The sequence below is a fragment of the Doryrhamphus excisus genome, linkage group LG21 (assembly GCF_037039965.1).
Source record: "Doryrhamphus excisus strain RoL-2023G ecotype Guam linkage group LG21, RoL_Dexc_Guam_v1.1, whole genome shotgun sequence".
Lineage (NCBI taxonomy): Eukaryota > Metazoa > Chordata > Actinopteri > Syngnathiformes > Syngnathidae > Doryrhamphus > Doryrhamphus excisus.
This window is the reverse complement of record NC_136377.1, coordinates 10801621-10828506: the sequence shown is the minus strand read 5'-3', so window position 1 is coordinate 10828506 and position 26886 is coordinate 10801621. Positions and strand designations below refer to the sequence as shown.

Sequence of the window (26886 nt, the reverse complement as noted above, 5' to 3'; positions counted from 1 at the left end):
ATTGCTTTTGTGTGTACTCTTAGGTCATGGCAGAATGTGTACTGTGTCCTAAGAAAAGGAAGTCTGGGGTTTTATAAAGACGGCAAGAGCGCAAGCAATGGCATCCCCTACCATGGAGAGGTCCCCATCAGCCTTGGAGAGGCTGTTTGTGAGGTCGCCCATGACTATAAAAAGAGGAAACATGTATTCAAGCTCAGGTCAGTGGGGAGCTTTAGCTTTATTGCTGAATTTCTTCAAATACATAGTAGGCTCTGCTCTAATAGATGGCAGGCCTCAATTAATTGTTGCTTGCACTGCCCACCTAAACAAATAACGCAACATACTGTACTTGAACCGGATAAGACAGTGACAAGCGGTGCCATTAGGTAGCTGTATTTACTGTAATTCTGAGCCTCCTGATTTTTAAGAAGAATCACATAGTGGAAAGTTGAGGGCCTCTCGTTCCCACATTGTTTTCTGCTTCCTGATTGGCTGTACACCATTGTCAATCAGTCTTTTTCTTGCCGCCCTGACGCAACATGAAGGAGTACTGCAACAATATGTTTTAACAAGAATACAAAAACGCTACAGCACAGTGGAACGGCGCCAGGACGAAAAGCGACATAATAATTTCTTGTGTAGGTTAATCATTAAAATTTAAACATAGGTTTGAACTTTTTTGAGAGTGTTTAAACCCAAGATAAAGCCCAATAGCCCAAGCAAGTCCAAACAGAAGCTTTAGTAATTCTACACTTGATCAAACTTACTTAAGATTTGTCAGATCAAAACATAACACTTCAAATCGTTATATTGGCATCCAATATCGCTAGTCCAATTCACATTAATTTCTGAATCTCTAAGCATCATGGGAACAGTAGTTCTTATAGACATAAATCAGCCCCGTCATAGTTCAAGCCACAGAGTTCAAAACGTGGTAAAAAGTGAAAATGTATGCAAATTAAATCAGAAATAATGATCAATACAGTAAGATATGTTGAATGCTGTGCTTTCAGGCTAGGAGATGGAAAAGAGTACCTGTTCCAAGCAAAGGATGAGGTGAGATGCATTCAAGACTTGAAAGTGAAACATTGCATATCTTGTCTTTGCAATGTGAACCTGAACCTATCTCGCTCTAACATATAGTCGGAAATGAGCTCCTGGATCCGCTCCATCCTCAGTTCCATTCCATCAGGATCAGGAGACTCGCCTGGAGGTCCGCGGGTCCTCAGCCGCGCCATGACCATGCCCCCCATCTCCCCCGGCTCAGGTGATGCCGGAGGTGTGACCATGCGCAACAAAGAGGGCAAAGATAAGGATCGCGAGAAGAGGTTCAGCTTCTTTGGCAAGAAGAAATAGGACTTGGATGTCCCACAAACTGAAAGAGTCCAATCAACACATTGGTCTCGGTGCAGCCCTGAGGTGTTACTGTATGTCGACAGCTACAGAAAATGTACTTAGTATTTCCCCCCTCCCCCCACCGCTTCCTTTCAGGTTTTTATCTGTCACAGTCCTTTTGGGTCTCTGGTGTTTCCCATCTAAGTGCTTCTCAACCAAGGAGACCTTCACCCAGAGACACAACACACAGTAACTAACACAACCATGTTGTCTGAGGAAATGCGGGTGGAATTAACGAGGTCTTGTTCATCTTCCGTTCACTAATTAGGTTTTCATTCATTATGTGTGAGCTGCACTCACTGATTGACCATTTTTATCCACTTTTAAACTCTTCTCTTTGGAAGAAAAACCCTGTGACCCTTTTTTTCTGCTTTGGGCCTCATTGTTATTAACCTGACCAATATTTTGCTGTTATGATTTATTTATCTTTTCTTATTGCTGATTTGAAGAAAACTAATGAATTTGATTATCTTAATCCATGTTGTGGAGAGAAACCCAAGTGGTACAACTAGTGGAGAATGTTGGGCTTATTCTTGTATGTATTATTATGATTATAATATTATTAATCACTTTTAGGAATGACAATTCTTGAGGTGTTTTTGAAAAATAAAGCTCATTTGATTTTAGCAGTGTGCAGTAAGTGATCACAGGCTAAATTGGGAATTTGATATATATTTAATAAGTGGTTTGATTTTTTTTTTTAATTGCTAAATTTGCCTGATTATATCATCGGAGTGATATTTTCTGCTTGATTTTTGATGGGTTTTTTTGTCTGTACAAAGCAGAGAGAATTAGTTTTTCTAGTGTGTGTGGGTGTGCGTGTGTGTGCGTGAGTTGTGGTGATGTGAATTTTGCACGTCGATATTATCCCTCATCAAATATGGCCACATGGATGCTACTTTTTGGTACTCAAACAAAGATGGAAATGGGACACAAATAGAAAATACTGGAATGCTTTTATGGGGAAAAGTGTTTTTTTTGTTTTGGTTCAGGTATTATTTGTAAGAAGGAGGTTTCTCTTTATGGTCTTTTTATTTCTGTTTCCATGTAATTTTCAGGTTATTGGTATAATGGAGTTGGGGGCAAGCGAGTCGTCAGACAGCACACTGTATCATGGGTATAATGTAGGGAGTCAAACTGCCTTACTACCCCTCCAGTCAAATGTTTTTCAAAAATAAGCTTTACGGTCTAAAAACTGAATGTTCAAATGTAATGATCTGGCTGTGGATGATACATGCAGCTACAATATGCCCACCTGAGACAAGATGGTCTAAAAATAACCTTTGTGCGTTGACATTTGTGGCATGATGATACTGTAGGTTTATATTTGTGTATCACCATCACCCCATCTGTGTCAATTTATGCTGAGAACATGTGATTTGCTTCGTTATCAGGGTCAGAGAACTATAATATTGTAATATTATATGTAATCGGCATCTGTAATAACTAGAAACAAGGTAGCTCAGTTTCTGATAATGTATTAGATTCATCCGAGTACTGTACACGTACAGTATTTAGTGGGGCAGTAGACAGTTTTATATGAATATATTGATAACTATGTCACTTTCATCCAGGTATCAACTTGCCTTTTCTAACTGCCAAAATTCAGTAAGCGGTAACTTGATAACAATTAAGAATTGAAGGGTTTGAGTCGGTTCTCGGTTAATGATAATAATGTGTTGCATATTTTGGCTGATTGTCACAAGGACACGTGAGAGGGAGATGTAAACATATATCCAGTATGGTTGCGCTGGTTTGAACTGTATTGCTTGGCCTTATTTTCTAGTTCCAAATGAATGTGGAACCAGTACAACCATCGCGCCAGTCGAAAAAGAGACTTGGTTAAAGTACTAAGATCAACAGAGAGCCGGCGTCGTTACGTTGAGCACAAGTTTAAATGTCCCAGGTCAATGAGTTCTGACGTCAAAGGTCACACTGTATTTTCTGACTTTCTTCAGCTCCTTTGAATGTAAATCAGTTGGGCCGAAAAGAAAAACAAATCTTACAAGGGATCTTTTTCTTCCACACTCACATATATGCTGTGCTGTATGCTTAAAGCAGGGATGGCGTTTTCCTCAACTGTGTTATTTTTTAAATAAAAGTGAGGACCTTTGACAAGAACATAGTCGGCTGCCAGAGTGAAGTTTTTAATGAAAAACTGCTTTTTTTTATAGAAGTGAAACAGAGGCTGGTGATCATTTCTTTTTGTAGAAGAAGGCAGGGTATTTGCAGTCTTAGTTGGAGCTGGTCATTTTTCATCCAGTAATCTGTCTTGCAGCATTTGATAAAAACCTTCATTTTCTCTTTTTTCGTTTTTTTTCCTCTGTAATTCAGAGCTGTTAATACCACTACTATTATTAATTGCTATTATGATCCTTATTGCTACTGTTGTTACTCTTACTACTACTGTTACTAATTCACCTTATTGCAAAAAGTGTAATTGCTGTCCATTTTTTTCAGGTACTTGTCTGTAATACCAGACTTTTCCACATGGTGTCAGTGTGCCGTGGAGCATTTTCATTACAATTCGAGAAAAATGTTTGTTGACTTGTGTATCTACAGCTACAATACTAGGAATAATAAAACATGGTTTAATCAAAAATTGAGTGTCCTTTGGGGTTTGAATAATTAACTGGTCTATTTTTATTAGTCATCAATAGATGTACAGATTTAATTTTGTGATTGGATGATGAGTGTTTATTGATAAATATTTGTTATTTCGTCCTCATGTTTTTTTACATGGGTATGCGTAAATACTCAATTTGTAGCGGTAATTACTCAAAGTTACCACATGGTGGTGCTAAGGGGTCACCTGTCAAAGGGGAGAGATTATTACCCAGCAGCCACTTCGCCCTGTATTGAAGCAAGATGGCAGCTGTTGTCGAGAATGTTGTCAAACTGTAAGTGTTCCACTTTTTTAAAAAAACACTCCACTCGCTTTTCGACGACATACCGACGCAACCACCTAATGGCTATCATTTTATGACACCACATCTCGCTGCGTCACTTGCTAGCGCAGGCAACATTTTCAGGGACTCGTGAAGGTTATCTAACGCAGTCCAGCGTCGTGTTAGTCATATCCTACGAATAGTTAGCAGGCACGCTGGCGACGACTTTTAATAAATGTGTGTCTAGTAATAATCATACAGCATATATATATATATATATGTATGCGTGAGTAAAAATGTTTTTGTGTGGCAATAGTTGGAATTATTTTTAATATTCCATTTTTGCCAGACATCTCACATCGGTTAGTACAACTGCCGGGTGGCTGTCAAGCTAATTAGCTGAAGTTAGCCAAAGTTGGCGTTTTTTGGGGCAACTAGTTTAGTGGAAGTTTAAGGGGATTTCTTCTTCAATGCAATGAAAAGAATTATGTCACACATGCTCAACGGTCTAACCGAATTGCTCTGCCAATTATAGGACTTTATGCTCACAACTAAAGTTATTGAAAACGACTGCGTTTCCGGGTCGTTATTCGGGTGCCACTTGGGAGTCGACGGTTTACGACAGGTGCGCGAGTCAGTTACCATGGAAACCCGAAGCTGTTATTAATTCCAATAATTTTGTCTTCCTGTATCGTTCTGAGGCTCAAGTTGCGATTTATTCACCATTAAATAATTGTTTTTGGTGTGTGAAAACAATACCACAATATTATTGTGAAATATTTTTTTATAATAGTAATATTTTTATAATAATTATATATGTATAGTCTAGCTAGTGGTAAACTTTGATCAATCTACAGTTTGATGGGAGAAACAAGACTTTTAATCAAACACATTCTTTACAATGTGAAGCAAATTGCACTTTTTTACAGTTATGCGACACATTTGTCGTATTTTGGGTGATATAAGTGTTTTGTCTTCAACTGCATTGTTTGTCATTCTGCATGGCAAATGAAATGCCTCTTGGTGTTACTGTACTCCGCCCTGTCACCTGATCTCAGTGCTACAGTATGTCTTTGGGTCTGAGCTGCTCGTTCACATGGCTGTTGAACCAGAGCTTTTTGTTTTGGAAACACTGTGATTTCTTTTTCCTGTGTTGCGGTGTCTGAGCAGAAGTCAACGTTAGATGGAAATTGTGGTGGTATGTTGCTCAATCTGGTTGTTCTTTGAGCCCCCCACCCGGTGTTTGAGATGAGACTGCCCTAGGTGAGGTGAAGACAGGGTTTTAGTTAGCCTAGTTTAGTGATGTAAACACCTGAGAATTTTATATGCAGATAAAATGGTCTGCACAGTACCAACTGTTTTGAATACACTGGTGCGCACATGCCGCGGCCTACATGGTAGACAGGTCAGATCCTGATATCAAAAAGTCCTGATTTGTATATATATATATTTTTTTGTTTTTTGTCACCAGGTTGGGAGAGCAATACTACAGAGATGCAATGGAGCAATGTCATAACTACAATGCTCGTCTCTGCGCCGAGAGGAGTGTGCGCATGCCCTTCCTCGATTCTCAGACCGGCGTGGCTCAGAGCAACTGCTACATTTGGATGGAGAAGAGGCACAGAGGGCCTGGTAGGACTATTTTAGGACTACACGCATCCCTCACCACACGCAGCTTAATATATCAAGTTTTAAAAAATATGTTAATTAATAAATCATCACTGTATTGTGGTTGACTATGGCCTATTACGAGTCAAAAATATGCATATGCAAGTAAATGTTATGTATTTTCCTCAAAATTAAGTATTTTCAAGCTTAAATTAACCAAAATACATTTAGAAAGCTCATTGAAAGACACTATGTAGATACAGTATGTCATGTTTTACACTGATAACGCTGTCAGTAACTATTTGTCAGTAACGATCTAATGTTGTAAGGTTGATGATCAAAATTCGAATGCTTGTGAACACACTTCACTGTTAATGTTGTATAACGGGGAAGTGTTACCGCTAAGAAATCCTGGAAGTAAAACAATAAACAAAGAACTTTCCCAATGTTAACTTGTATATATGTATTTGACTTATTTTGTAGTATTATGTCGACTGTATTGGGTAACACAAGTTTAAAGGTGACTATTCGGGTGTTAATTCTGTGTCTGGAGGGCTCTAATAGTGTCACAAATGTATTAAGAAGGTAAAGTAAATAGTTCTTTTTATGCTCTATGAACATATTCCATTTATAAATAAGGAATCCAACTTTCCAGAAATTCACTTATCACGGTTGTGTCTGGAACCAGTTAAGCCAAAGTCTCATTCGTTCACATGGTCTGTTAAAGTGAGGATGTACAGTTGGCTTGTCAGTGTGTGTATCGCATTTCTTTCGGGTTAAGTACAATGACTAGGGATAATTCAAAACAAGTTTTGCTGTTATTGTGGTTGATCTTAAAAAAAAAAAAAAAAAAAACCTTTGATCACAGTAACCCCTCCTGGAAGTGCCAGCAGTTTTGTTTTAAAAATGTAGTCTGAAAGGAGGAAGACATGCACCATTTTCCAAAACAATAAGTAGACATACATCTGGCTGGCGTGATCTTGTTCCCTCGTAAAGAGTAGCATTTCTCCCACTTGGCTGGGTGCCTCTTATTTAGATGCTGGAATAAGTTGGTTGTGCTGCTTGGGGCTTTAGGCAAACTTTACAGCATACAATCACTTGTTGCACATCTGTTGTCACAAACATGAGCTACGGTCACATACACACTCAATATTTTTAGATCATGTTCCTCATTCTGCCCTGAGTGAATCTATAGGAACGTTGAAGATGAGGTTTGATAGAAGTTTTAATGGTCCTCAGGCATGGCTCCAGGCCAGCTCTACACATATCCTTCCAGGAGGTGGAGGAAGAAGCGGAGATCTCATCCTCCAGAGGACCCCAGACTCATCTTCCCCCCCATGAAGTCAGGTAACTGATACTTCTACTAAAGGGACATCAAATCGGTTGAAGGTGTTTATGTGATGACTGGCTCATGCTCTTGTCCCCATGCACAGAGCTTGATTTTGGACTCAAAAAGGATACGCTCTTGTCATCGGATGGCAGCAGCCTGGAGGCCCTCCTGAAGGGCGAGTCCCTGGAGAAACGGGCACCTGCAGATCCCAGAGCTTCTGAGGAAGACTCCAACCCCAGCGATTACACCCCTGGCCTGAACCCCGCCACACGTATCAGAAAGGTTCTTATCCCGTGTATGAGACATCAGTGTGACGCAGTGAATAGTTGTAATATGTACGGGTCTCCTGATAAAATGTTTTCGCTTCCGATTTATATTGCCCGATACAATATAAATCTGATATTGGCACAAATATTACTCATATAGTGGCACCTGTTCAAATTGTTTGGTGTCTGGAATGGATTAATCAGATTTGCATTATTTTCAATGGGAGAACTTGGCCTGGTTAAAGTCTGTTTTGGTTTGAGACCTTTGGGAATGGATTAATTACTCTAACCAAGGTACCACTGTCAATGTTAGAAAAGGTTTGGCCAAGTTAGATTACTCAAACAGAGAACAATAATCAGGATCAGTAGGTGTGACAACAACGGACCCATTTACTTCTTTAAGCATCGGAGATATATAATATATATAATACAATATAACGGCAGCTAGACATAATATAGCAACGTTTGAGGTTTTTAAAACTGACGTCATTCATCACCAACAGGGGCTTGTCATCTTTTCTGTTATAGCTAGTGACTTCTTGCCATCCCATTGAAATTTCCATGTAACGCTGCTACAAATGTGTTTGTATTAAGCCCTTAGTAACATGTGTCTGTCTGTACCACAGAGAATCCTTGAGCCTGACGACTACCTGGATGACCTGGATGATGAAGACTACGAGGAAGACACACCCAAGAGAAGAGGCAAAGGCAAAGGGAAGGTGACTACATGCTGGCACCAGAACACTCTTATGTTTGTAAGAGAAGTCAGCATTTATAGACATGTGTGTGTTCAGGGTCGAGGAGTGGGCAGCAACAGGAAGAAGCTGGACACCGCAGCCATGGAGGACAGAGACAAGCCGTACGCTTGCGACAGTGAGTGTTGCCAAATATTTTCTAGATCTCCTCCATCTTCCCCCTCCCCCTCCTCTCTCTAAGCCTGTGAGCTAGCGGAGTTACTTAGAGCTCTTCATCGCTGGCTGTTATTTTCCACTTTGGTGACCACATTCTCCTGAGTGTCTCTGCTGTCGTCTTCTTTGTCTCTTTCAGACACTATCAAACAAAAGCATATTTCAAAACCTTCTGAAAAAGGTACATCTCTTTCCTTCTTATGTCTCATGCTGCTCTTTATTCATCTTGTGTTCTTCACCTATTAGTTTTTTGCTATGTGAACACGCTTAATGTTGTGTGGTTCCCTACTGTTTGACCAAAAAGTCTTTGTTTGCTTTCCCGTCTACACCTGCTTGATTTTTAGGGATTCCATTTAATTAAAAAATTATTTAGCGTTTATTATTCATTTGTTTTATATCAATATAATTGTGATCGCCCCTCCTCCTTGTAATTAATGAGTGGCAGCCATGTCCAAAGTAAATGACCAGAATGACTCCAAATAAGACTGGAAACAGTCCACTCATCAGAGAAATAGCAGAAATACATCCATACAGAGTGAGAGCAGGCCAGCTGGGATGGGAGAGGGAAGGACAATCATGCTAGAATGGGCTTGTATGTTAGTCCTCACCTATTCTCCTTACGCCAGCATGAGTGCATACCTCTGCTTTTGATGCTTTGTGTTACTCATGTGGCCAACGCCCGCCTGAAGAGTAATCATCCTCCTCCTCCTCATAGCAGGGTGGGCGTGAAAGAACTTTGTCTTTAGGCTTTATCTCATGACACTCACATTCTCTCACCTGTCAGTGGCCTTTATCCTCACGTGTACATCACATGCATGCTGTATGAACACGCACTAAACTACCATCACTTGAAAATACTGCATTCCCTCCAGTCGTAGCCTCTGCTCTAACAGCATAGTATTATATTATTATGGCATTATACTGTAGTATGATTTTTATGACACATTATTTTGTAAATTTGTTTTTTAAATGAGCATTTATTCGTCCGAGACCTCTATTTAGAGGAAATAGGGCCATTTGTCGGAGGGCATGCAGTGTGTTATGCTACTGTAAACTGCTGGGATGTAGAATTGATGTGTGATCATACGTGTTTTCCTGTCTTGCTGTCAGTCTGTGGAAAGCGCTACAAGAACCGTCCAGGTCTGAGCTACCACTACACCCACTCGCACCTGGCGGACGAAGAGGGCGAAGATACAGAGGAGATGGAGGTCAGTGAGCCTCCACCCCCGCTGCCTGAGCAGCCCAAAAGTAAGTGGTCGGTGGCGGTGGTCCTTCTGGTCCCCCTGACGGACTTTGGTTGAATGGCGATGTCTGTGCTTCGTCAGCTACTAAGAAAGGCCCCGATGGCATTGCCCTGCCTAATAACTACTGTGACTTCTGCCTGGGAGACTCTAAAACCAACCACAAGACGGGCCAGTCTGAAGAGCTGGTGTCCTGCTCCGACTGCGGACGCTCAGGTTGGTTTCCACGCACCCGACCTTCTCATTGAAACTATGTGCTAAAACAAACGCCATGACTGCAGGCCACCCCTCCTGCCTGCAATTCACGCCGGTCATGATGGCGGCCGTCAAGACGTATCGCTGGCAGTGCATCGAGTGCAAGTGCTGCAATAAGTGTGGCACCTCTGAGAACGACGTGAGTCCACACACACCTTTTAGGGATCTCAGCACTGTAGGTCACATGATATTCCCTTCCAGGATCAGCTGCTCTTCTGTGACGACTGTGATCGAGGTTACCACATGTACTGTCTCACCCCACCCATGTCTGAACCTCCAGAAGGTAGGTCTCCCAATGTGGCTACTATAAAAGGTTCTGATGTTACAGGTTAGGATTAAGTACAATTCAGTACTTATTTCATTATTTGTATTATTAGATTGTAGTATAATACCATCTGTTTTTGGCAACATGTACCAAGGATTAGGATGACTAAACAATATCACCACTAGAATGAGGAGAAAAGTCTAAATATGGTAATATTACTAATTTTAGAAACATGTAACTGTAAGCAGTTTTAATTTAAAAATAATTCCTAATTTTGAAGCCAGAATGTTACATGAAAAAGATGATTTTATGAGCACCCAAGTGCACCCCCGGACCTGATTACTGCTGCACCTTTTCTCAATCGAGAAATCACTTAAATCGGTACATCATAACATCATGCTAAGATGTAAAGAACTTTCAGAACAAATGAGAAAGAAAGTAATTGAGATGTATCAGTCTGGGGAAAGGTTATAAATCCATTTCTAAAGTTTTGGGACTCCAGCAAACCACAGTGAGAGCCATTATCATTATAGCCATTTTTTGACACTTCTTCACACATTGTGTTGTGGCCCTCAGGGAGCTGGAGCTGTCACCTGTGTCTGGATCTCCTCAAAGACAAAGCATCCATTTATCAGAGCCAGAACGCCCCGCCCTTGTGATTGCCACTCCTTCTGCACACACTCGCCCCTCGCCCGTTGTGCAACATCAACACAGGTGTGACGTGAGGAGAACATGGGTGTGTCCAGAGGGAGGGTGAGATTTGTCCAAAGGGAAGTACACTTTACCACACTGGCCTCAGCTCATGTCTTCAAATATGACTGTTACACATCGCAGACCATGACATTACCTAATCACACACTTTTTTCTACAATTTCTATATTTCTAAAATACAAAGTACAATTTTACATGCCCCTAGCCACATACGCTCATAGATTTTAAGAAAATCCAGACGCTAATCTTAAAAGAAACATGGCTCAAGAGTTTCAAAAGGGACTCTAAGCATGGCACCATAAGTACTATTGTGTAAAACCCTAACAGCGATGGCAAAATGACTATTCAATTTAGCAATATGTTTATTATTGTGTTTGCAGTGTACCGCATCACACTTAAACGTCTACTAAACATGACACACACAAATACAGTGCCCTCCAATGCACACTCCTGACATGTTCCATGCTGATTCTTCCTGCTAGTAAACCCGACCTGCTTGTCCACGTGCTGTATGTATAAGCCGTATGCATAAGGGCATCAAACTCTTCATTGCCGTGTCCTAGCAGTTTGCTGACAGTGCTCCCTTCTTTCTTTCCCAGCAATCTTCTAAAAGATGCATTTGAACAAGGCTTGTTGTATTTGGACACGCTCAGAAATGCTTCTGGGTTATCTGGAGCCGCTTTGCCCAGAATGTGATTAATGAAGAGGCAGCATGACAGTTATGAGTGGTACTGAGAGAGCAGATAACCTTCTCGCAAAATTGGCTTGTGAGGCGGGGGATTTTTTTTTCCCTCGCCTCCAGCTTTGGGAGAGAACGTTGCTGCCGACAAAGTATAATGAGTGTTTTTCAATTTTTTAAAAATCACTGTAGGTGACTGATGGAATGTTTCAATTGTAGGAAAATACAAATAAAATACTAAGCACTAAATTACGTTATGGTTTGTTACAGAATTAGCACATCTTTCAGGAAGCTTTGTAGTTGTTCATCTACCAATGTGTAGAAAAATGAAACAAATGCTACTAAAAAAGGCAACATACTGTCAATACCTACCTACCTCTAGGTATCCGTACGACCTTGTTTAAGTTTCGTCGTAATGTAGAGATGTGTCTAATATATTGCTGACCTGGTTTACGTTCATTCAACAATAGAACTTGAATCCTTTGTACCTAGTGGTATGTGTTCAGGAGAAGCGCCGGTATGGTTGCAGGTGTTTTGCTGGCTTTCTCCGCTAGATGGCAGCAGTGACATAATTGGATGTTTCCCCCTCCATAGAAAAAAGGTAAAATCAGAAGCATTCCTCAACAAATTTATTGCACTCAAGATATAACAGTCTAATTTGATGCCTAAGGTGAATTCTATATTGTATCCCAGCGTCACATTTTAATATTAAACATGTTTACCACAGGACATAGAAATGAGGCTGTTAAAATAAACAGTCTGCAGTGGTTCATTTGACTGCATCGTGTTTCCTAGAGCTTTCACAAAATCATTACGTGTGTAAAACATCCAAAAGATACACCTCTACACGCCCAAAAGTCTGCAAAAACAATTATTCACATGATCTAGTTTAAATATTAAAAACACCACAAAACTAATTAGTCAGCGCTTCAGTGTTGTAAATCTATAATCAATCATTGAACATTTACAAAAAGTAGAAAGTCTGGTCCAAGCAGACGAGTAGTAATTATACAGCCACTCTGTCTTTGGTGGAACATTTCATATCGGTACCAAAATCTGGCATCCTATTTTTCCTCATAGAAAAATATCTGCTACGGAGCGTTTTGTAGTTATTTTTGTATCATAAAAGGAGCAGCACCATGTGGCATTACTGCTCACATGTATAACCAATACCAGTGAAGGTTTGTGCTTCATTCAAATGTTCCACCAAAGTGAAAATCATAAAAGAAAGTGTGGAAATGAAACGAATCTAAATTTTATAATTCTAATTCCTCTAAAGGATGAGGTGAACCTCTTATCGTACACGGAGCTGTTCAAATACGAGTGAGGCTATTCATGCATTTCATGATCAATGTTTCTAGGCTAAAAAAGTTGACACATTGAAGGTGTCCTAGTACTGTAGGACATCAGAACCTCAGACGGCTTGGAGGCTGTCATTCTGTAACTGCTACATTTGGAACTGTAAATATTACACTCAAACATAGACAAGGCTAATATTCTAAATGTGGTACAGCAGAATAAAGTACCATTAGCAACAACATTGAAACCAATAACTGGTGTTTTTTTTGTTTGTTAAATAAATTATCCAGCGTGAACATGTACAACATTCAGAAGTAGATTAGTCGTCCTCCATGTCATACGTTGTCATCCAATACTGTACGAACCAAACTAACAAAGTGCATCACTGTGTGTGAACCTATGCTAGGCTAAGAAAGCAAAGGCTGTGTCGCTCTTTTTTGGCTTCAGCAAAGAGGAGCAGCTGTAGGTAGAAAAGGTAAGGTTTCACCTTGGGTGGGGGCAGGGGGGCTCACATCTGGCCAAAGAGGATGGAGCACAGCAGGAAGATGGAGTAGAGGAACAACAGGCCAAGTCCCAGGCGGCGATCCAGCCTCCAATGGTTTAGATGAACGCTTGTCACCTGAAAGAAAGTCACCCAAGTCCTGTAAAGTCCACCAGATCATTTGAGAATATCTTGTGGAGGCATTTGTGGTGGGGACTCACTGTGAGGAACACGGAGGCCAGCAGCAGGATGACCGAATACACCAGTCCTTTGTTATTGATGGACACCTGTGGGAGAGGAAGAGGGCACAGGCATTGTTGGGGGAACATGGGCGAGGAATAAAACTAACAAAAAAAGAAATCTAGTATGCATACTGCTGATCCATGATCCACCACAAGTGTGCGTAAAGCCCAGGGGAAACCCAAACCCAGCAGGATGTCAAAGATATTGCTGCCTATGGAGTTGGACACAGCCATGTCCCCCATGCCTAACAAAAGATAACATGCCAGACTCAAGCAGCAGCAGCAGAGAGGAAGCAAAAGATCCTCCTTGTTTTGTTTTTTTTTTACCTTGTCGGGCAACTATAAGGCTGGCCATGCAGTCAGGGACGCTGGTCCCTGCAGCCAGGAAGGTGATGCCCATGATGTAGTCTGGGATGTCTAAGGTGAAGCTCACAATGGTGACCTACATGGGAGGTTCAACATGGCCACGTCAATACATGTCCGCTACGAGTGTATGATCCAATAAATGAAAATAGCGGTGCTCACCATCCACACCATGAGGTAGGAGAAGACAGCAATCCACAGCGTGGAGGCCACAAAGGTGACCATGAACCAGCGGTGCCAGCGTGGTAGAACACAGTTGGGGACAGTACAGTAGAGCAGGAGGCCCAGAGGCCACGTGATGACCCACTTGACCCGTGCAGAGCAGCCAGCTGAGGCACACGCGAGCTCACGTCAGTTCACTGCAGCAAATTAGTCAGCCATGACACTTCCTCACCTGGGATGCGCAAGGGGTGGAATATCCCCTCGTCGTCTTGCTCCAACCCTGGCTTGTCTCCGGATTCTGTGTCTCCTGCCGTGACTCCATTTTCCAAGCTACAGGAACCAGTCCGCTTCAGACTGTTGGTTGTAGAGCCCCCCCTGGATCCAACAGCAGACCCACTTCCCCGTGGGTTCTTGGAAGTCCGGATCAGCCTCTGCCTCTGAAAAGTGTATTTTACTTATCCTTTATTCAACCAGGTAAGTCCCATTGAGATGAAGAACTACAAGGTACAAGGGTACTACAAGGGTGACCTGGCCAAGAGGTCAGCAGCACACGTCATAAAAACTAAAGCCAAAAAAAGTTGGAAGAACAATAAGATGAACATCCAACCATTTTCCAATCACTTATGGGTATCTCCCCGCTTAGTGAGTAACATAGGATGGAAGGCTTTGACTGTCCATCCATCTCGGTCACTGGTGTGAGAATGATGGCAAGAAAACACTTCCTCTAACTTTTCTTTTATTTTTTTTGAAAGGTAAAAATATGTGTGGGTCAATACGATATTTCCTGTTTGCTTTAGCCTTTGGAAAATATGCAACCAACATGTTGCTTTGCTAAGCGTGTGGGTTACCTCGCTGATGAGCATGCGTCCCGCCATGGACAGCCTGGTGCGAGGTGAGAAGTGGGGGGTGATCATGATGCGCAGGCCGGCCTCAGAGAAGGAGAGTTTGTGGGGGCTGAGGATGAGAAGTTCGTCTACCATGATGACGGGCGCCGTCTCCTGATTATGAGCTTGAGCTATGGAGAGGAAAAGTGACCTTACTGTGTAAAGCTTAAACATGAGAAACCCAAATCATTATTTTACCTACAAAAGCTATTTTGCTAGAACATGTTAGCACCCATGGGAGCTCAGAATAACACCGACCTTTGTTGAGGAGCACCAAAGAGGTGTGGCAGGCTGAGGGATCTTCTGCCATCTTGTCGTCTCTGCCGTTCTCCGACACAAAGCAACACGGCCCAGTGCTCCGGAACTGACGAGTCACGACGATCATAATCTGAGCATTGAACCTGCCAAACAAGAAGGATACATCATTTAAAAGGCAACCAGGATGCCGGACGAATGAGGGGAGGCGTGGCCTCTTACTTCATGATGATAATGTAGACGGCATACATGGTCATGAGGAGCAGAGATTCCCACCTGAAGAGAAAAGTCAATATCACCCTAAGATGAGGACGGTTTAGAATGATCATCATTGGCCTGCCCTATTACATTAGTTGTTATATCATAAGTAAGATGATATTTAACAGTACATTTCTTTATTAACAATAGATTCTATTTGAACACCTATAGGTATGTTCTAGGTTATTTTTTCTATGTATCAGCTTGTTCACGCAGGACCACATGCCTTTACTTTTAATTGCACCTGCTGAAAGTGAGCCCAAAGAAATATAAAATGAAGGTGCAGTGAAATATGGCAACACGACCTTCACCGAGCACCCTGGCATTTGATGCAAACCTGCCATTCCATTCAGTCCCTGTTCCATAAATCTGCACTTTCATTAAAACCACAGCATGCTCGTGGACCATGAAAGACTAGCCCATACATTTTCCCACACTATGACTCTTAAAGCTGATTCCTAAGCGAAGCATCCATGACCCTTGAGGTTAAACGATGAGGCCTTGGAAGTCTCGAATCAGTAAGACAATCTACTGATGCTTGACCCATGGTTGACCTGACTGACCCTATAGCGTGCCGCAATGGAAAGAAGAGCTAATCAAGAGCTTTGGCAAAGACAAACATGCAAGATCTAGAAACGATTGACTCACCAAACGACCACAGCGTCATAAATAACCTGAAGAGAGGAGAAAGAGATGATTAGAATGAGGACAAAAAGGTCAGCTCAGACGTGAGACTTGCAACTCACCACGATGAGGGTCAGCACGGACAGGATGTAGTAGGAGGAGTCTCGAAATAAGGACCACCATGTCAGCGTCACCGTCTGTGGAGAGGCACAGCATCAGTTGTGCCGTCTTACCACAAGTTTACTTCTGTGAGGATGTTCTGACCTGCCCTGCAAAGATGCCGCACAGGCCGATGATGACCAGGATGTTGAAGACGGCCGAGCCCACGATCGTGCCCACACCCACATCCCCTTTAGTGATGAAGACACCTGACGGGCACAACCAAACATAAAAACATACGCGCCATAAAAGAATTTTGGTGCTTCTACTGGACGCTCTGGGAACTGCAGTGCCCAGAAAAGCCATTCTGTGGTCTTTCCATTTTTAAAATGACAAACTAGTCACCAATCAGAGAGGTGAAGAGCTCTGGAGCAGAGCTTCCCGCTGCCATGAAGGTTGCCCCGGCAACATCCTCACTCAGGTGTAGATTCTGTGCGGGGGGGGGTCATGAAAACGTTACAACTGCAACGTTGTAGGCATGCTAGCGCTGGCTCTCACCTCACATATTTTCTCAAGGGAAGGGACAAAGTAGTCATCACAGACGATGGCCAGAGCGTAGAACATGTAGATGGCCTGGAACGACACAAGCTGACTGGTTAGAGTCAACAAATAACATAATACACCAATAATTAACTAGTAGTACCCACACAGAGTACATGCAGTAAAACTGCTCCATTCTTCCTCTCCTCCTTGGTGAAGATGTCCTCTGGAAACTCATGAATAGCTGCAAGGACACACATGATGACAACATGAAGTCCATAGAAATATCCAGTATATTATACTGAAAATACATAATGTGTTGTTTTGCCGGCATACTCAGTACGTTATTTCATCTTGACAATAGACTTTAATAACAAAATCTTTATATAAAACACAAAACCTTTGCAATAACATCCCAAGCCAGTTAGTTATTTCCTCTAAAGCCACAACCTTACCAGTTCCACACTGACTGGGAGGAGAAATGTTTTTTTCATGGCTTACTTCATGCAGTGTTAAGATCTTTACTGCCAACAATACTACAAAATATTTGAGCATTGCATAGGGAGCACATCAAGGAGGCTGAAGAGCCACATGGGGCTCCAGAGCCACAGGTTGCCGACCCTTCCCGGATGCTAGCAAGCAGTGTATCAAAAAGACGTGCATCATATTGTACGCTAACTGGAGAATGCATGCAAACGGAGGCAAAATGGGGGTGCAAATATTGACGTGAATTATCAACTGGCATTAGGAATAGGGGAAAAGCGTGTTCATCATTTAATAAACTCCTCCTTTAAGACATCTCTAAGTAGATGTAAACCCTGTATGTTTTCCACAGAGGTGTCACACGGGAAGTGAAACTAGCAGCTGTTTCCTGTTTGGCCCCAAGTGCAAAAAATAATAATGACGGCTTTGCTTCCCCATCCAACCTGACAAAGACAGCCTCCAGAGAACAGTACTCCAACTCCAATTTACAACTGTGATCCGAGCGCCATGAATTTAAACTACTAGGGGTGGGGAGGGGCTGCGTGCTAAAAATAGCTGGTGTGCTGCAAGCCCATGGAGGCTTCGCAGGCACACAATAAGTAGAGCACACCAACACCGAGACACAATCCTTGGTGATTGGAAATGCTAGAGGTGATCTTTCACAATGCCGTGTCAGCAAATGGAGGGCATGGAGCCAAAGCCCCCCCGCCCCCCCGAGGAGTCAACATTTGGCCATGTGGAGTAAGAAAACGTAAATGTTTGTCCAGTTATGTTTAGACATGTGCTGCCTGCCATCATTACTGCATCCACGGTATTTTCTCCTTCCATTTTAACTAACCCAGTGTCAAGGTGGTGCTCCGTTAGACATCAGGAAGGAAGGAAGAAGAAAAAAAAAAAAAGATTCCTTTAGTAACAGCTGCTGCACTAAATCATGGCGGCTTGGCATATAAACTGCCATGTTATCACAGGAGAGAAGGCTGTGCTGCATCTTCTCAAGCAGCCTGTCTGGGCACATTGCATCGTGTTGGACATCTGGGTTCCTTCTCTGGCGTCATCTTTTTCTCCCAGCATCCTCTCTGATTATACACACTGGAAGCCGTCCAGGCTCCTTCAGACACACACACTCAGGTGTTGCTGTCACTGGAAACACCAGGCTGCAACATGGAGCTCTCATAGACACTTTGAGGAGTTGCTCCAATGAAGGCAGTTACCATGGCAACCTTCTCCTCAGGGGGCTTTTTTTGATGGGTGGCAGTAGGAAGCCAAAGGCAAAGGGGGTTGCAGGAGAGGGGGTGGATGTGTGTTTTTCCCATGGTTTATGAAAAATGAAAAAAAGAAGAGTGAAGTGACAGCAGCTCGGGACGATGTCTAAAAATATTTATTTTTCCTTTACCCACTCCCAGGAGAGGTCTGAGAGAGAGAGAGAGAGGGAAAGTGAGCGAGTGCCGGGAGAAGGACGTAAAACAGACACAAACAACAGTGGTTTAATGATGGCGTGTTTGCACTATACCACACACAGAGGCCCCCGGTGAAGTGTGTCCATGTTCCCTTCAATGTTACTCTGACAACACACCACTGAGCATCTCCTTGCTTCATGTCCTTTTACTAAACAACAGATGGCAACCAGAACACGGAACACTTCCATGCATTGGCCACATGGCTCAAGTCAAAAACAATAACAAAGAATACAGACCAACCTCCACAGCTGAATGCTCTTAGAATCATACAATTCGGACTTTTTGTTTGTGGCCTTTCTTTGTTGATGGCGACATATTGATTCCAGATTTTAGTTCCCTTCATTTAACAAATTTGGGGCACACAGTGGCCTCTTAGTTAGCATGTTGGCTTCATAGTCAGGAGAGCACTCCGGTTTTGTATGCGGGTTTTCTGTGGGTACTCTGACTTCCTGTCACATCCTAATATCTCCATGTTTGGTTAACTGGAGGCTTGACATGGCCCATACTATTGGCATGACTACAATATACAAGATCTTGTGATTTCTTGTTCAGAAAACAATAGCTTCACGGGGGCTAGGCCTGGGACGAGAAATCTTGTGACATCCCTAGCAGGCAAACCTCGGTTTTCGTACGCCCCAGTTTCTTTTCATGAAAATTGGACCTCGTTTTTGTACGTTGACTGCTTTTCGTACAACATCAGACAAAACAAAGTAGTATGTTTGCCCTGGACTGTATCGTTGAGTCCCCAAACAAAGCACCTTATGTGTTTCTGACTCTGCGATGTCCATCTTTCCCTCCGAGTCTATCAAGTGGTTTGAGAGTATGGCTCCAAAACCGAGTGAATGAGTGGGCGGGGAGCAGTAATGGGATCGATCATGAAGTCGGCAGGGTGTCGAGGCGTCCAGCCAAGCCAGTGTGCCGAGTAAAGTGGTAGCAGGCGTTGACACATGTATACACACATGCACATTTATGAGGAATTAAAAAATGAATATTTCATTTCTGGTGTGTAATGTAAATTCAATTATGCATTTGGTCTTTGATTTTGCAGTCCTTTGACGCAGTTTGAATACAACACAGATGAATAGGGAGGCGGGCTTTAAACTGGAACCTCAGCTGTCAATGAAAACACGACATTATCGTGTTGTCGCTTTCTGTCTGTTCCGGCCTAAAGCGCTGAGAAAAAGTCTATATCGATGTTCTATAGCTTAAGTATGAATAAATACTGAGGCCTGACAGTCACTAGAAAAAAAAACAAAACTTAAGCTTGATGACACATTGATTATGAGAGGATTGCATCATTTACATAATTTGAATGACAGCCACCCCCTACTCATGGCCCATTTTAGTCCAGCAGTATCATCTTGCCTTCAGAACTTAGCATTTAGCTGCCTAGCAACAAGCCTGGCGAGGACTCGTCAGCTGAAGTAGGACAACGTCATCTCCCATCTTGTTAAGGGGGCGGGGGGGATGAAAAGAGGATGGTGCCAGACATCCCCGAGATAATATCCCTCTGCTTTTTCTAATCATAATCACAAGCACATACTGTATGATGTAACGGTAATGGCTGTCAACCACATGCTGAGGGATATGGTGGCTACCTGGGTCTGCTGCGTCTTATGGAATCATTAAAGCCTCTCTAAAATAAGATTAGGCCTGCTGTCAAGCCTGTCAAAAGTCAAACTGTCGCTTCACAAACAAAATAAATCCTTATTGCAATCATCAACCATGGTGTACGGTATGGTTAGATTTGACTGGGGGGGTGGACCTTGTAGGCTCCAAGTGGGATATCCCAGCACGTCGGAGGGCAGATGTGTCCAAATAAATACAGCTGTTTGGTAATAATTTGGCACTGAAATAGGCTTAAAATGATCCATGTGCATATATGTTCCTTGCATATACACATGCAGCATACATAACAGGTGGTATTTAATTTGCTGTGATTGATAGCCGAGCGGCAGCTGAACATTAACAACGCAGCCATAGTGATGCAAATGACAAAAAGATGAAGACGTGCATTTGTCCTGTCATCCATTGCGTTACCATGAGACTTCTTTGGTGTCATCAGCAGAACTCCAAGAGGTTAATTATTTGTGTGACTGGAAGCTGACCTTTCCCCTGGTAACCTGCTTGAAATGTTACAATGACATCACAACCCTAAGCAACCTTTCACGTCAACTCATAAACAGAGCGAGTCGACCTCTACTTTTCCTTTATGGTGCCAAAATCACATTACACAAGCTTTTAATTGAGCCATTAAGTGTCCTTTAACACTTAATGGCGGGGGTCTTTAAACTGTCCAGTGAGTGTATAATAGAGTCACCATGTCGTAATGCATGCGTCCATCCATGGTGATGGATTGATTCACTATGTGGAGCCCAGTGAGACTCACCTGCTCGCTGCTGATCCACACTCTGGTTGTCAGATATTTGCATGAGCGTACGCGTCCATCGCAGCGTGCCGCCATCCACGCCAGGCCGAGACCCAGAAGTCCCTGTTGCAAAACAATGAAGGATCAGTCAGCATAGCACAAAGCCAATCAATGGCATAACAGCACATTTATCCCCAAACAATTATTTCTCCAATGAAAAGAAAGAAAATGATGGCGCTACTGAGATTGTCATTTGTTATTGTTGTCATCAAGGTAGGAGAATAAGGGGACCATGTGAGGCAGGGGTGAGCTCAGCATTCGTCAGCTCAGCTGTTCTCCGTCATCATCTGTAGTCAGATCTTTATTGCATGTACTTTAACTCTGTGTTCCATTCCTTGACAGCTTATCTCTACAGTGGCTGCGGTTATTGCAGCGTTACTGGGGCGACAGTGGAAGAGCCCCAAGCCCCCCACCCCACACCACCACACACTTACAGAGATAATATTTCTCATTATCTTCCCCGAAAGAAAGATATAGATAGATCCTTCCGCTGATAGTGAGACACTGTCACTTTAACGGTGCATTTACTGGCTGCCAGGCACTTTGTGTACCTTTGTACCTTACAGCTCAATGAGCCCATTTCACAAGCGCCGCCACCGAGGCTTTTATGCCACAGCATCAAAAGCAGCTCGGCTTGTGTGAAATTCAAATGGGTTTGTGCAAGTGACACCCTGGTGCCATTTTCACACAAAATGCATCTTCCTCAACACCTATTCCTATTTTTGTCAGACAACATTAGCTACATTATGCTACTAATCATTCATTCTATTTAGAATATGGTCGAATATGGCCTGTTAGTAAAAACAAGTATGCAAATGGTATGTATTTCTACCTAAACCAAGTATTTTCAAGCATAAATTAGCTCTAAGTTAACCACAATACAAATATAGGCATTAATAGAAGACGCATTCAAATTGTGATATGCAGTAACTGATCACAGGCTTTCAGTAGGTGACACATATGTACAAGCACCAGACTTGATCACCGGAACAACAGGCGTTTATTGCAGGTTTTCATTATTCCTCAACAGGCACAATTATATAAATACATTATAATAATAATAATAACGTTGCGCTCTGAGTTCAGGTATCTAGGGCGAGGTCTCACAATGGACACAAACGGGCATCGCTATGCTTCGCTCTTAAGCATCTAGGGTGCTGGTGTAAAGCTGCTCACAGCTTTTGACGTCTCAGCACTAAATGTTTCCTTTCCACTCTAACCGGAATACCGGGATATCATAGTCATTAAATTAAATTAACCACTAATGTAATGCAAAATACGTTTATTTCTCATAAGTATTTTTTTTTTACTGTTGTGTCTAGAATATCAAGATATGTATTACTGTATAGGGCAATCATTAGGCAGGACATCATACAGCAGGGGCTGAATTATTGAAATTTGACTTGCTAGGGCTATCAAATTGGCTAAGTCGGCTAACAGATTAATCGGATTAATCATGGATTTAAATGATTTAATTGTGATTAATCACCATTTTGAAATAAAGCCATTTTTAGCGTATTTAATGAACAAAGATAAATGGCAGGACAGGATTATTTATATTAACAACTCTAAATGAACGGAATATGTCAATCACGCTAAAAGATCTATTTGTTCAACATTAGTCTATTAGTAGCAGAACATTAGAATCACTAATGAATCACACTTTACACCGCATGGGGTTGCGTTCAAAAAGATCATGTAATTTAAGTTAAATGTACTTGTTTTCAGTAGATTACTACTTATTTGTAGCAAATTGTACATCAAAAATAAGAGTTACAAAGAAGGTGACAAGAATATCCAATTAATGTTTTTCTCTATCTTCCTGTGTCGTTCCCTGGACAGACGGGCTAAAGACTGGAGATAAACAGTATATGCCAGTGGTCCCCAAACTAAGGCCCGGGGGCCGGACACGGCCCACTTCCACATTTGACCCGGCCCCCTGAACAATAAAGCATGTACATTTTTCTGTCAAAGAACTGGAAATGGTAACCTATTGTGACGTGCCTACAACCACACTTTGCCCCAGTCATAGAACATAAACAAACAAACAAACTACCCTGACCCTGGACGTAATTCATGAAATAAATTAGTTACTATTTTTTGCCATTACATAGGCATTCATAAGCCATCTGTCTAGTATCCATGGTTCCGATTTGAGTTCATTTGGTCAAGTCTGTCAGGAGAAGCAGCACCAGGTCTTGGTCAAGTCTGTCAGGTGAGTTTGTCAGAATACGAGCCTTGGTCTGCATCCAGTTCTAACCCAAATAGCCGGCTTCCTAACTTATCTACCTACAGTAGGTCAAGAAAGTCATTACATAAGAGGAAGCAGGACGTTATAAAGTCCTTTTATGATAGTCTTACTGCACCGGTGAGCAGTTATTGTGCTAAGGCTAAGTGGTTAGTGTGTAAATATGCAGGAAGAGTGCAAGAAAGCTGATGCCTGTATGTGATTATAATCATAATTGCTGTTAACTGCAACAATTAACATCAACAAACTGTTTCTCTGTGTTACATTGTATCGCATACAATCACATGTCTGCAACAGCAAACAAGAGCTAACACTTGCTGATAAACCAAATCATGACAGGCCTAAAAAAAAAAAAACCCAAAACATTATGGTAAATGAGACCTATATAAAGTAACATATTTCAAACGTGCCATTCCAACGCTTGCCCCTCTGTTTCTCCAAACAACTGTCGGCTGACTCAGTAGTAGACATGCCACATTTGATCCTGTCAATCACACTGTGGACAGAACAGCTTCCTAAAGTCTCACTACACATCTCTCACTTTACATTCTAATGCAATGTTATTGTCTTATTAACAGTGAAGCCAGCTAGATAGCTAGCTAGCCAAGTAGCTACTCTGTTATTATAGCCAGCTGTTAGCTTACATGCTAACATCAAAAGCAGGTTATTGGCATATGATGCCCTATAAAGCAAACTAAGGCTTGATTAAAATCCAACAACCAACAAAAACACAAAGACAATGTAAGCATCACTTTTCTCCAAGATGGTGGATGTGTCTTCCATCTTTATTGGGCCAAAAAAACACAGCCACACAGCTGGATGAGCACATCCATAAATGGTGCGACTTGTAATGGTACATGTGTTAACATTGTCCAGGTATGGCAAAAGTAACCTGGCTGTCAGCACTACAAACAACAGAGCACATGTTTCGTCCAGTGTTTTTAACTTTCAACAGCCTTTGGTCTGGGATCAAATATCCTCTCCTGGTTGCGACACGCAGTTTAAATATAAATGATGCCGCTATTTTGCTAAGACACCATTGGAAGACAAAAGTTGACCTGCCATGTAGGCCGTTATAGGGTTCCGGGGGGCATATTGGCCCCCGACTGACATAAAACTTAAGGGCGACTTGCATTGATAGACTTAGATTGTGACAAGTTGACGTCAATAAGGGCGTCCCTTGTCAATTCAATATGGAAGAGGTACTTTGTATCTAGTCCCACATGCGTGAGTAGATGAAAAACTCACTCCCAATGTCTCATTTTAGTGGCAAAATGCTTTTAAACCATTTAGTAGCCCTGCATTGTGTGGTTATGACACACACACAGTCACCCACCACACATTTCCGAGTGGAAATGGTGATGGGAGCAGGTCTTAGGCATAATCTAACACACAATAATTTGTCAAATCAATAACAATATAAATGCCTTAAAGAGATAGATGGGATTTTTTTTTTTTTTTTTTTTTTACACGGTGTCATCCCTGTCAGTAGTGATTTTGGAGTTGAAGATAGTAATTCCGGCTGGTTGGTGGAATCACACAAGTGAAGCATTTTGTTTCTCAGAACAATATCATCTCCATATCACTGCCCACCTTTCCATCGCTTGTTTCAGTGTTTACTTCTGGGATTATACCAGTATACATGTCTGGTTAGAGAGAAGAGGTGACATTATTATCGGACATGGTCTAAAATGGTAAGATATAAAGCAGGATGCAGACATAAAAAAAGCTATCAAATTTAAAACGACGCTGTCTTAACATCCTTTGACAGAAAGGACATGCAGCAGAAATCCTTTATTCTTCTCGCAACCATGATTGGATACTTGGTGGATGTGATCCTCGGTGATTGGATTTTGACACACCAAATGTGTCTTTGCGTAATCTTGATGCTGTGACTGAATATTCTAAAAATCAAAGTAAATACTCAAAAACTTAATATTAACATGCATATTCTTTCTTTTTTAACAGCCAATTCCTAAACAAGGTGCTACAGTACATCCCATTACTATTATTATTAACAGAACTCTTTGATTAAAGCAGCGCTTCTCAAATAATGGAGGGGGGGCTGCGCGGTGTGGTGTTGAAGGGTCAACTGTAATTTTTTAAGGTTACCAGAATTAGTGTGTGTAGCTAAATAAATACAGGTTCTCAATTGTGTTTCAAAGCTGGAGTGAGAGGGCGTGACAACATTTCTGACCCATAGGAGGTGCAAGACAGAAAATAATTGAGAACCACTAGAATAAACAATGTGCACTTACCAGACAGAACAAGGTGATGCAAGAGCAGTAACATTCTGCTTCCACAAAGATATCAATACTCATTTAAATAGAGATGTATGATGGATTTTTTTTTTATAGTTTGTCACACTTGTGCAGTTAACCTTTCATTTTTGGTCAATTTTTGCTTTATTTTAACAATAAACGTGGCCCAGAAATACTTTTTAACACCTCTGCACTAGATATATGCAGGTGTACCTAATGGAAAGGGATTTTTATGTTGTGCCATATTTTACACAATGATAATTAAAAAGGGATGCATTCATTTCAACGGCGTGTGTGATGAGATGTCTCACCTGGTGCGTAGATGACCTGAACTAGCCATAAGACGGCGAGCAGTCCGACTCCGCAGCAGCAGAACCGCTGGAAGGGCCGCCGGTGCCTCGCTGCTGCTCTCATTCCTCCACCGCCCGCATATCCGTTACAAAAACATCTGTTGCGCCCTGTCTTGACACTTGTATCCCACTTGGACAGCCCCCGTCACGGAACAAACTACCACCATTTACTATACGACTACCACCTCCTGCAATAAGTTGCTGAACAGCGTGGAAAAAAATCATAAAACCCTCCCACTTTGGTTTTCCCCGTCCACATTCAAAGCAGAGGTCAGGCCGCTCCGGTGCCACCACCCTCCGGCCAACTCATGGCGAGTCACGGCGTAAGAAGCAGAGGCTGCCTGTGCTCATGTGAGCAGGCTGAAAGGTCGACAGCAGCCCCCACAGTGAGGGGCAGCAACAGGAGGCGACATGCTGGAAGCGCCCCCTTTCTTCTTTCCTCCTCTCCTCTCTCTCTTGCACTTCCAGTCAGTGACCACCAGTCGGCGACAGACCCCTAAACATACAACAGATGTTGACCCCCCCTCCACTGACAAGGCATTACTTACACTGCTTCCCTCCAGCTACGTATTTCTAATATAAAACATAACTGCCATCTTAGTCTAATAACCATAGCCAGTGCTGTCAATGTACTGTACGCGCAGACATTACGGAAAGCCATTTAATGTTGAATACAAACTAAAAAATTACCCTCCTCCAAAATTAAACATAAATATGAAGCATTAGCAACGAGTTTTAAATAGCACACGCTTCAATTAACTTACCATTTATCTTGCTTGACACTACGTATTTAAGTAAGACATAAAAGCAAAACAAACTTTACTTTCAAGCAAACTCGTCCACGCTGTCTCATTAGCAACAGGTACGTTTGCTTGCTAGCCTTGATGAGCCAATGAAAGAACCGGAAGATACTGACGTCATGATAAA

General features: G+C 42.1%; 3 protein-coding genes across 9 annotated transcripts in view; 2 read left to right on the top strand and 1 right to left on the bottom strand.

Moving 5' to 3' along the window:
• Positions 1–3976, top strand: part of sptbn2 (spectrin, beta, non-erythrocytic 2) — a 43264-nt gene extending 39288 nt beyond the window's left edge. For all 6 annotated transcript variants that reach the window (XM_058086165.2, XM_058086163.2, XM_058086162.2 and 3 more), the window contains 3 exons: positions 24–197; positions 993–1035; positions 1123–3976. In XM_058086165.2, the coding sequence (XP_057942148.2) occupies positions 24–197; positions 993–1035; positions 1123–1335 (430 nt within the window). In that variant the 3' untranslated portion in view covers positions 1336–3976. The remainder of the gene's footprint in view (positions 1–23; positions 198–992; positions 1036–1122) is intronic.
• Positions 3977–4151: 175 nt separating this feature from the next.
• On the top strand, positions 4152–12584 carry dpf2 (double PHD fingers 2). 2 transcript variants are annotated; one of them, XM_058086169.2, is made up of 12 exons: positions 4152–4274; positions 5734–5894; positions 7110–7217; positions 7304–7482; positions 8093–8185; positions 8261–8339; positions 8514–8555; positions 9485–9622; positions 9700–9831; positions 9897–10009; positions 10072–10153; positions 10712–12584. In XM_058086169.2, the coding sequence occupies exons 1-12, from the start codon at positions 4243–4245 to the stop codon at positions 10792–10794; spliced, it is 1242 nt and encodes a 413-aa protein (XP_057942152.2). In that variant the 5' UTR covers positions 4152–4242; the 3' UTR covers positions 10795–12584. The 2 variants fall into 2 exon arrangements, with proteins under 2 accessions (XP_057942152.2, XP_057942155.2); XM_058086172.2 differs by lacking the exon at positions 8514–8555.
• Positions 12119–26885, bottom strand: LOC131137825 (sodium/potassium/calcium exchanger 3). Its single transcript, XM_058086167.2, has 18 exons — positions 26724–26885; positions 25921–26455; positions 21062–21163; positions 16900–16976; positions 16751–16825; positions 16598–16682; positions 16358–16461; positions 16216–16290; positions 16118–16143; positions 15434–15487; positions 15215–15357; positions 14921–15087; positions 14305–14509; positions 14073–14239; positions 13875–13989; positions 13680–13792; positions 13527–13592; positions 12119–13443 (listed from the first exon to the last, which is right to left on the bottom strand). Exons 2-18 carry the CDS (start codon positions 26021–26023, stop codon positions 13333–13335), a joined length of 1788 nt encoding a protein of 595 aa, XP_057942150.2. The 5' UTR covers positions 26024–26455; positions 26724–26885; the 3' UTR covers positions 12119–13332.
• Position 26886: the final 1 nt, after the last annotated feature.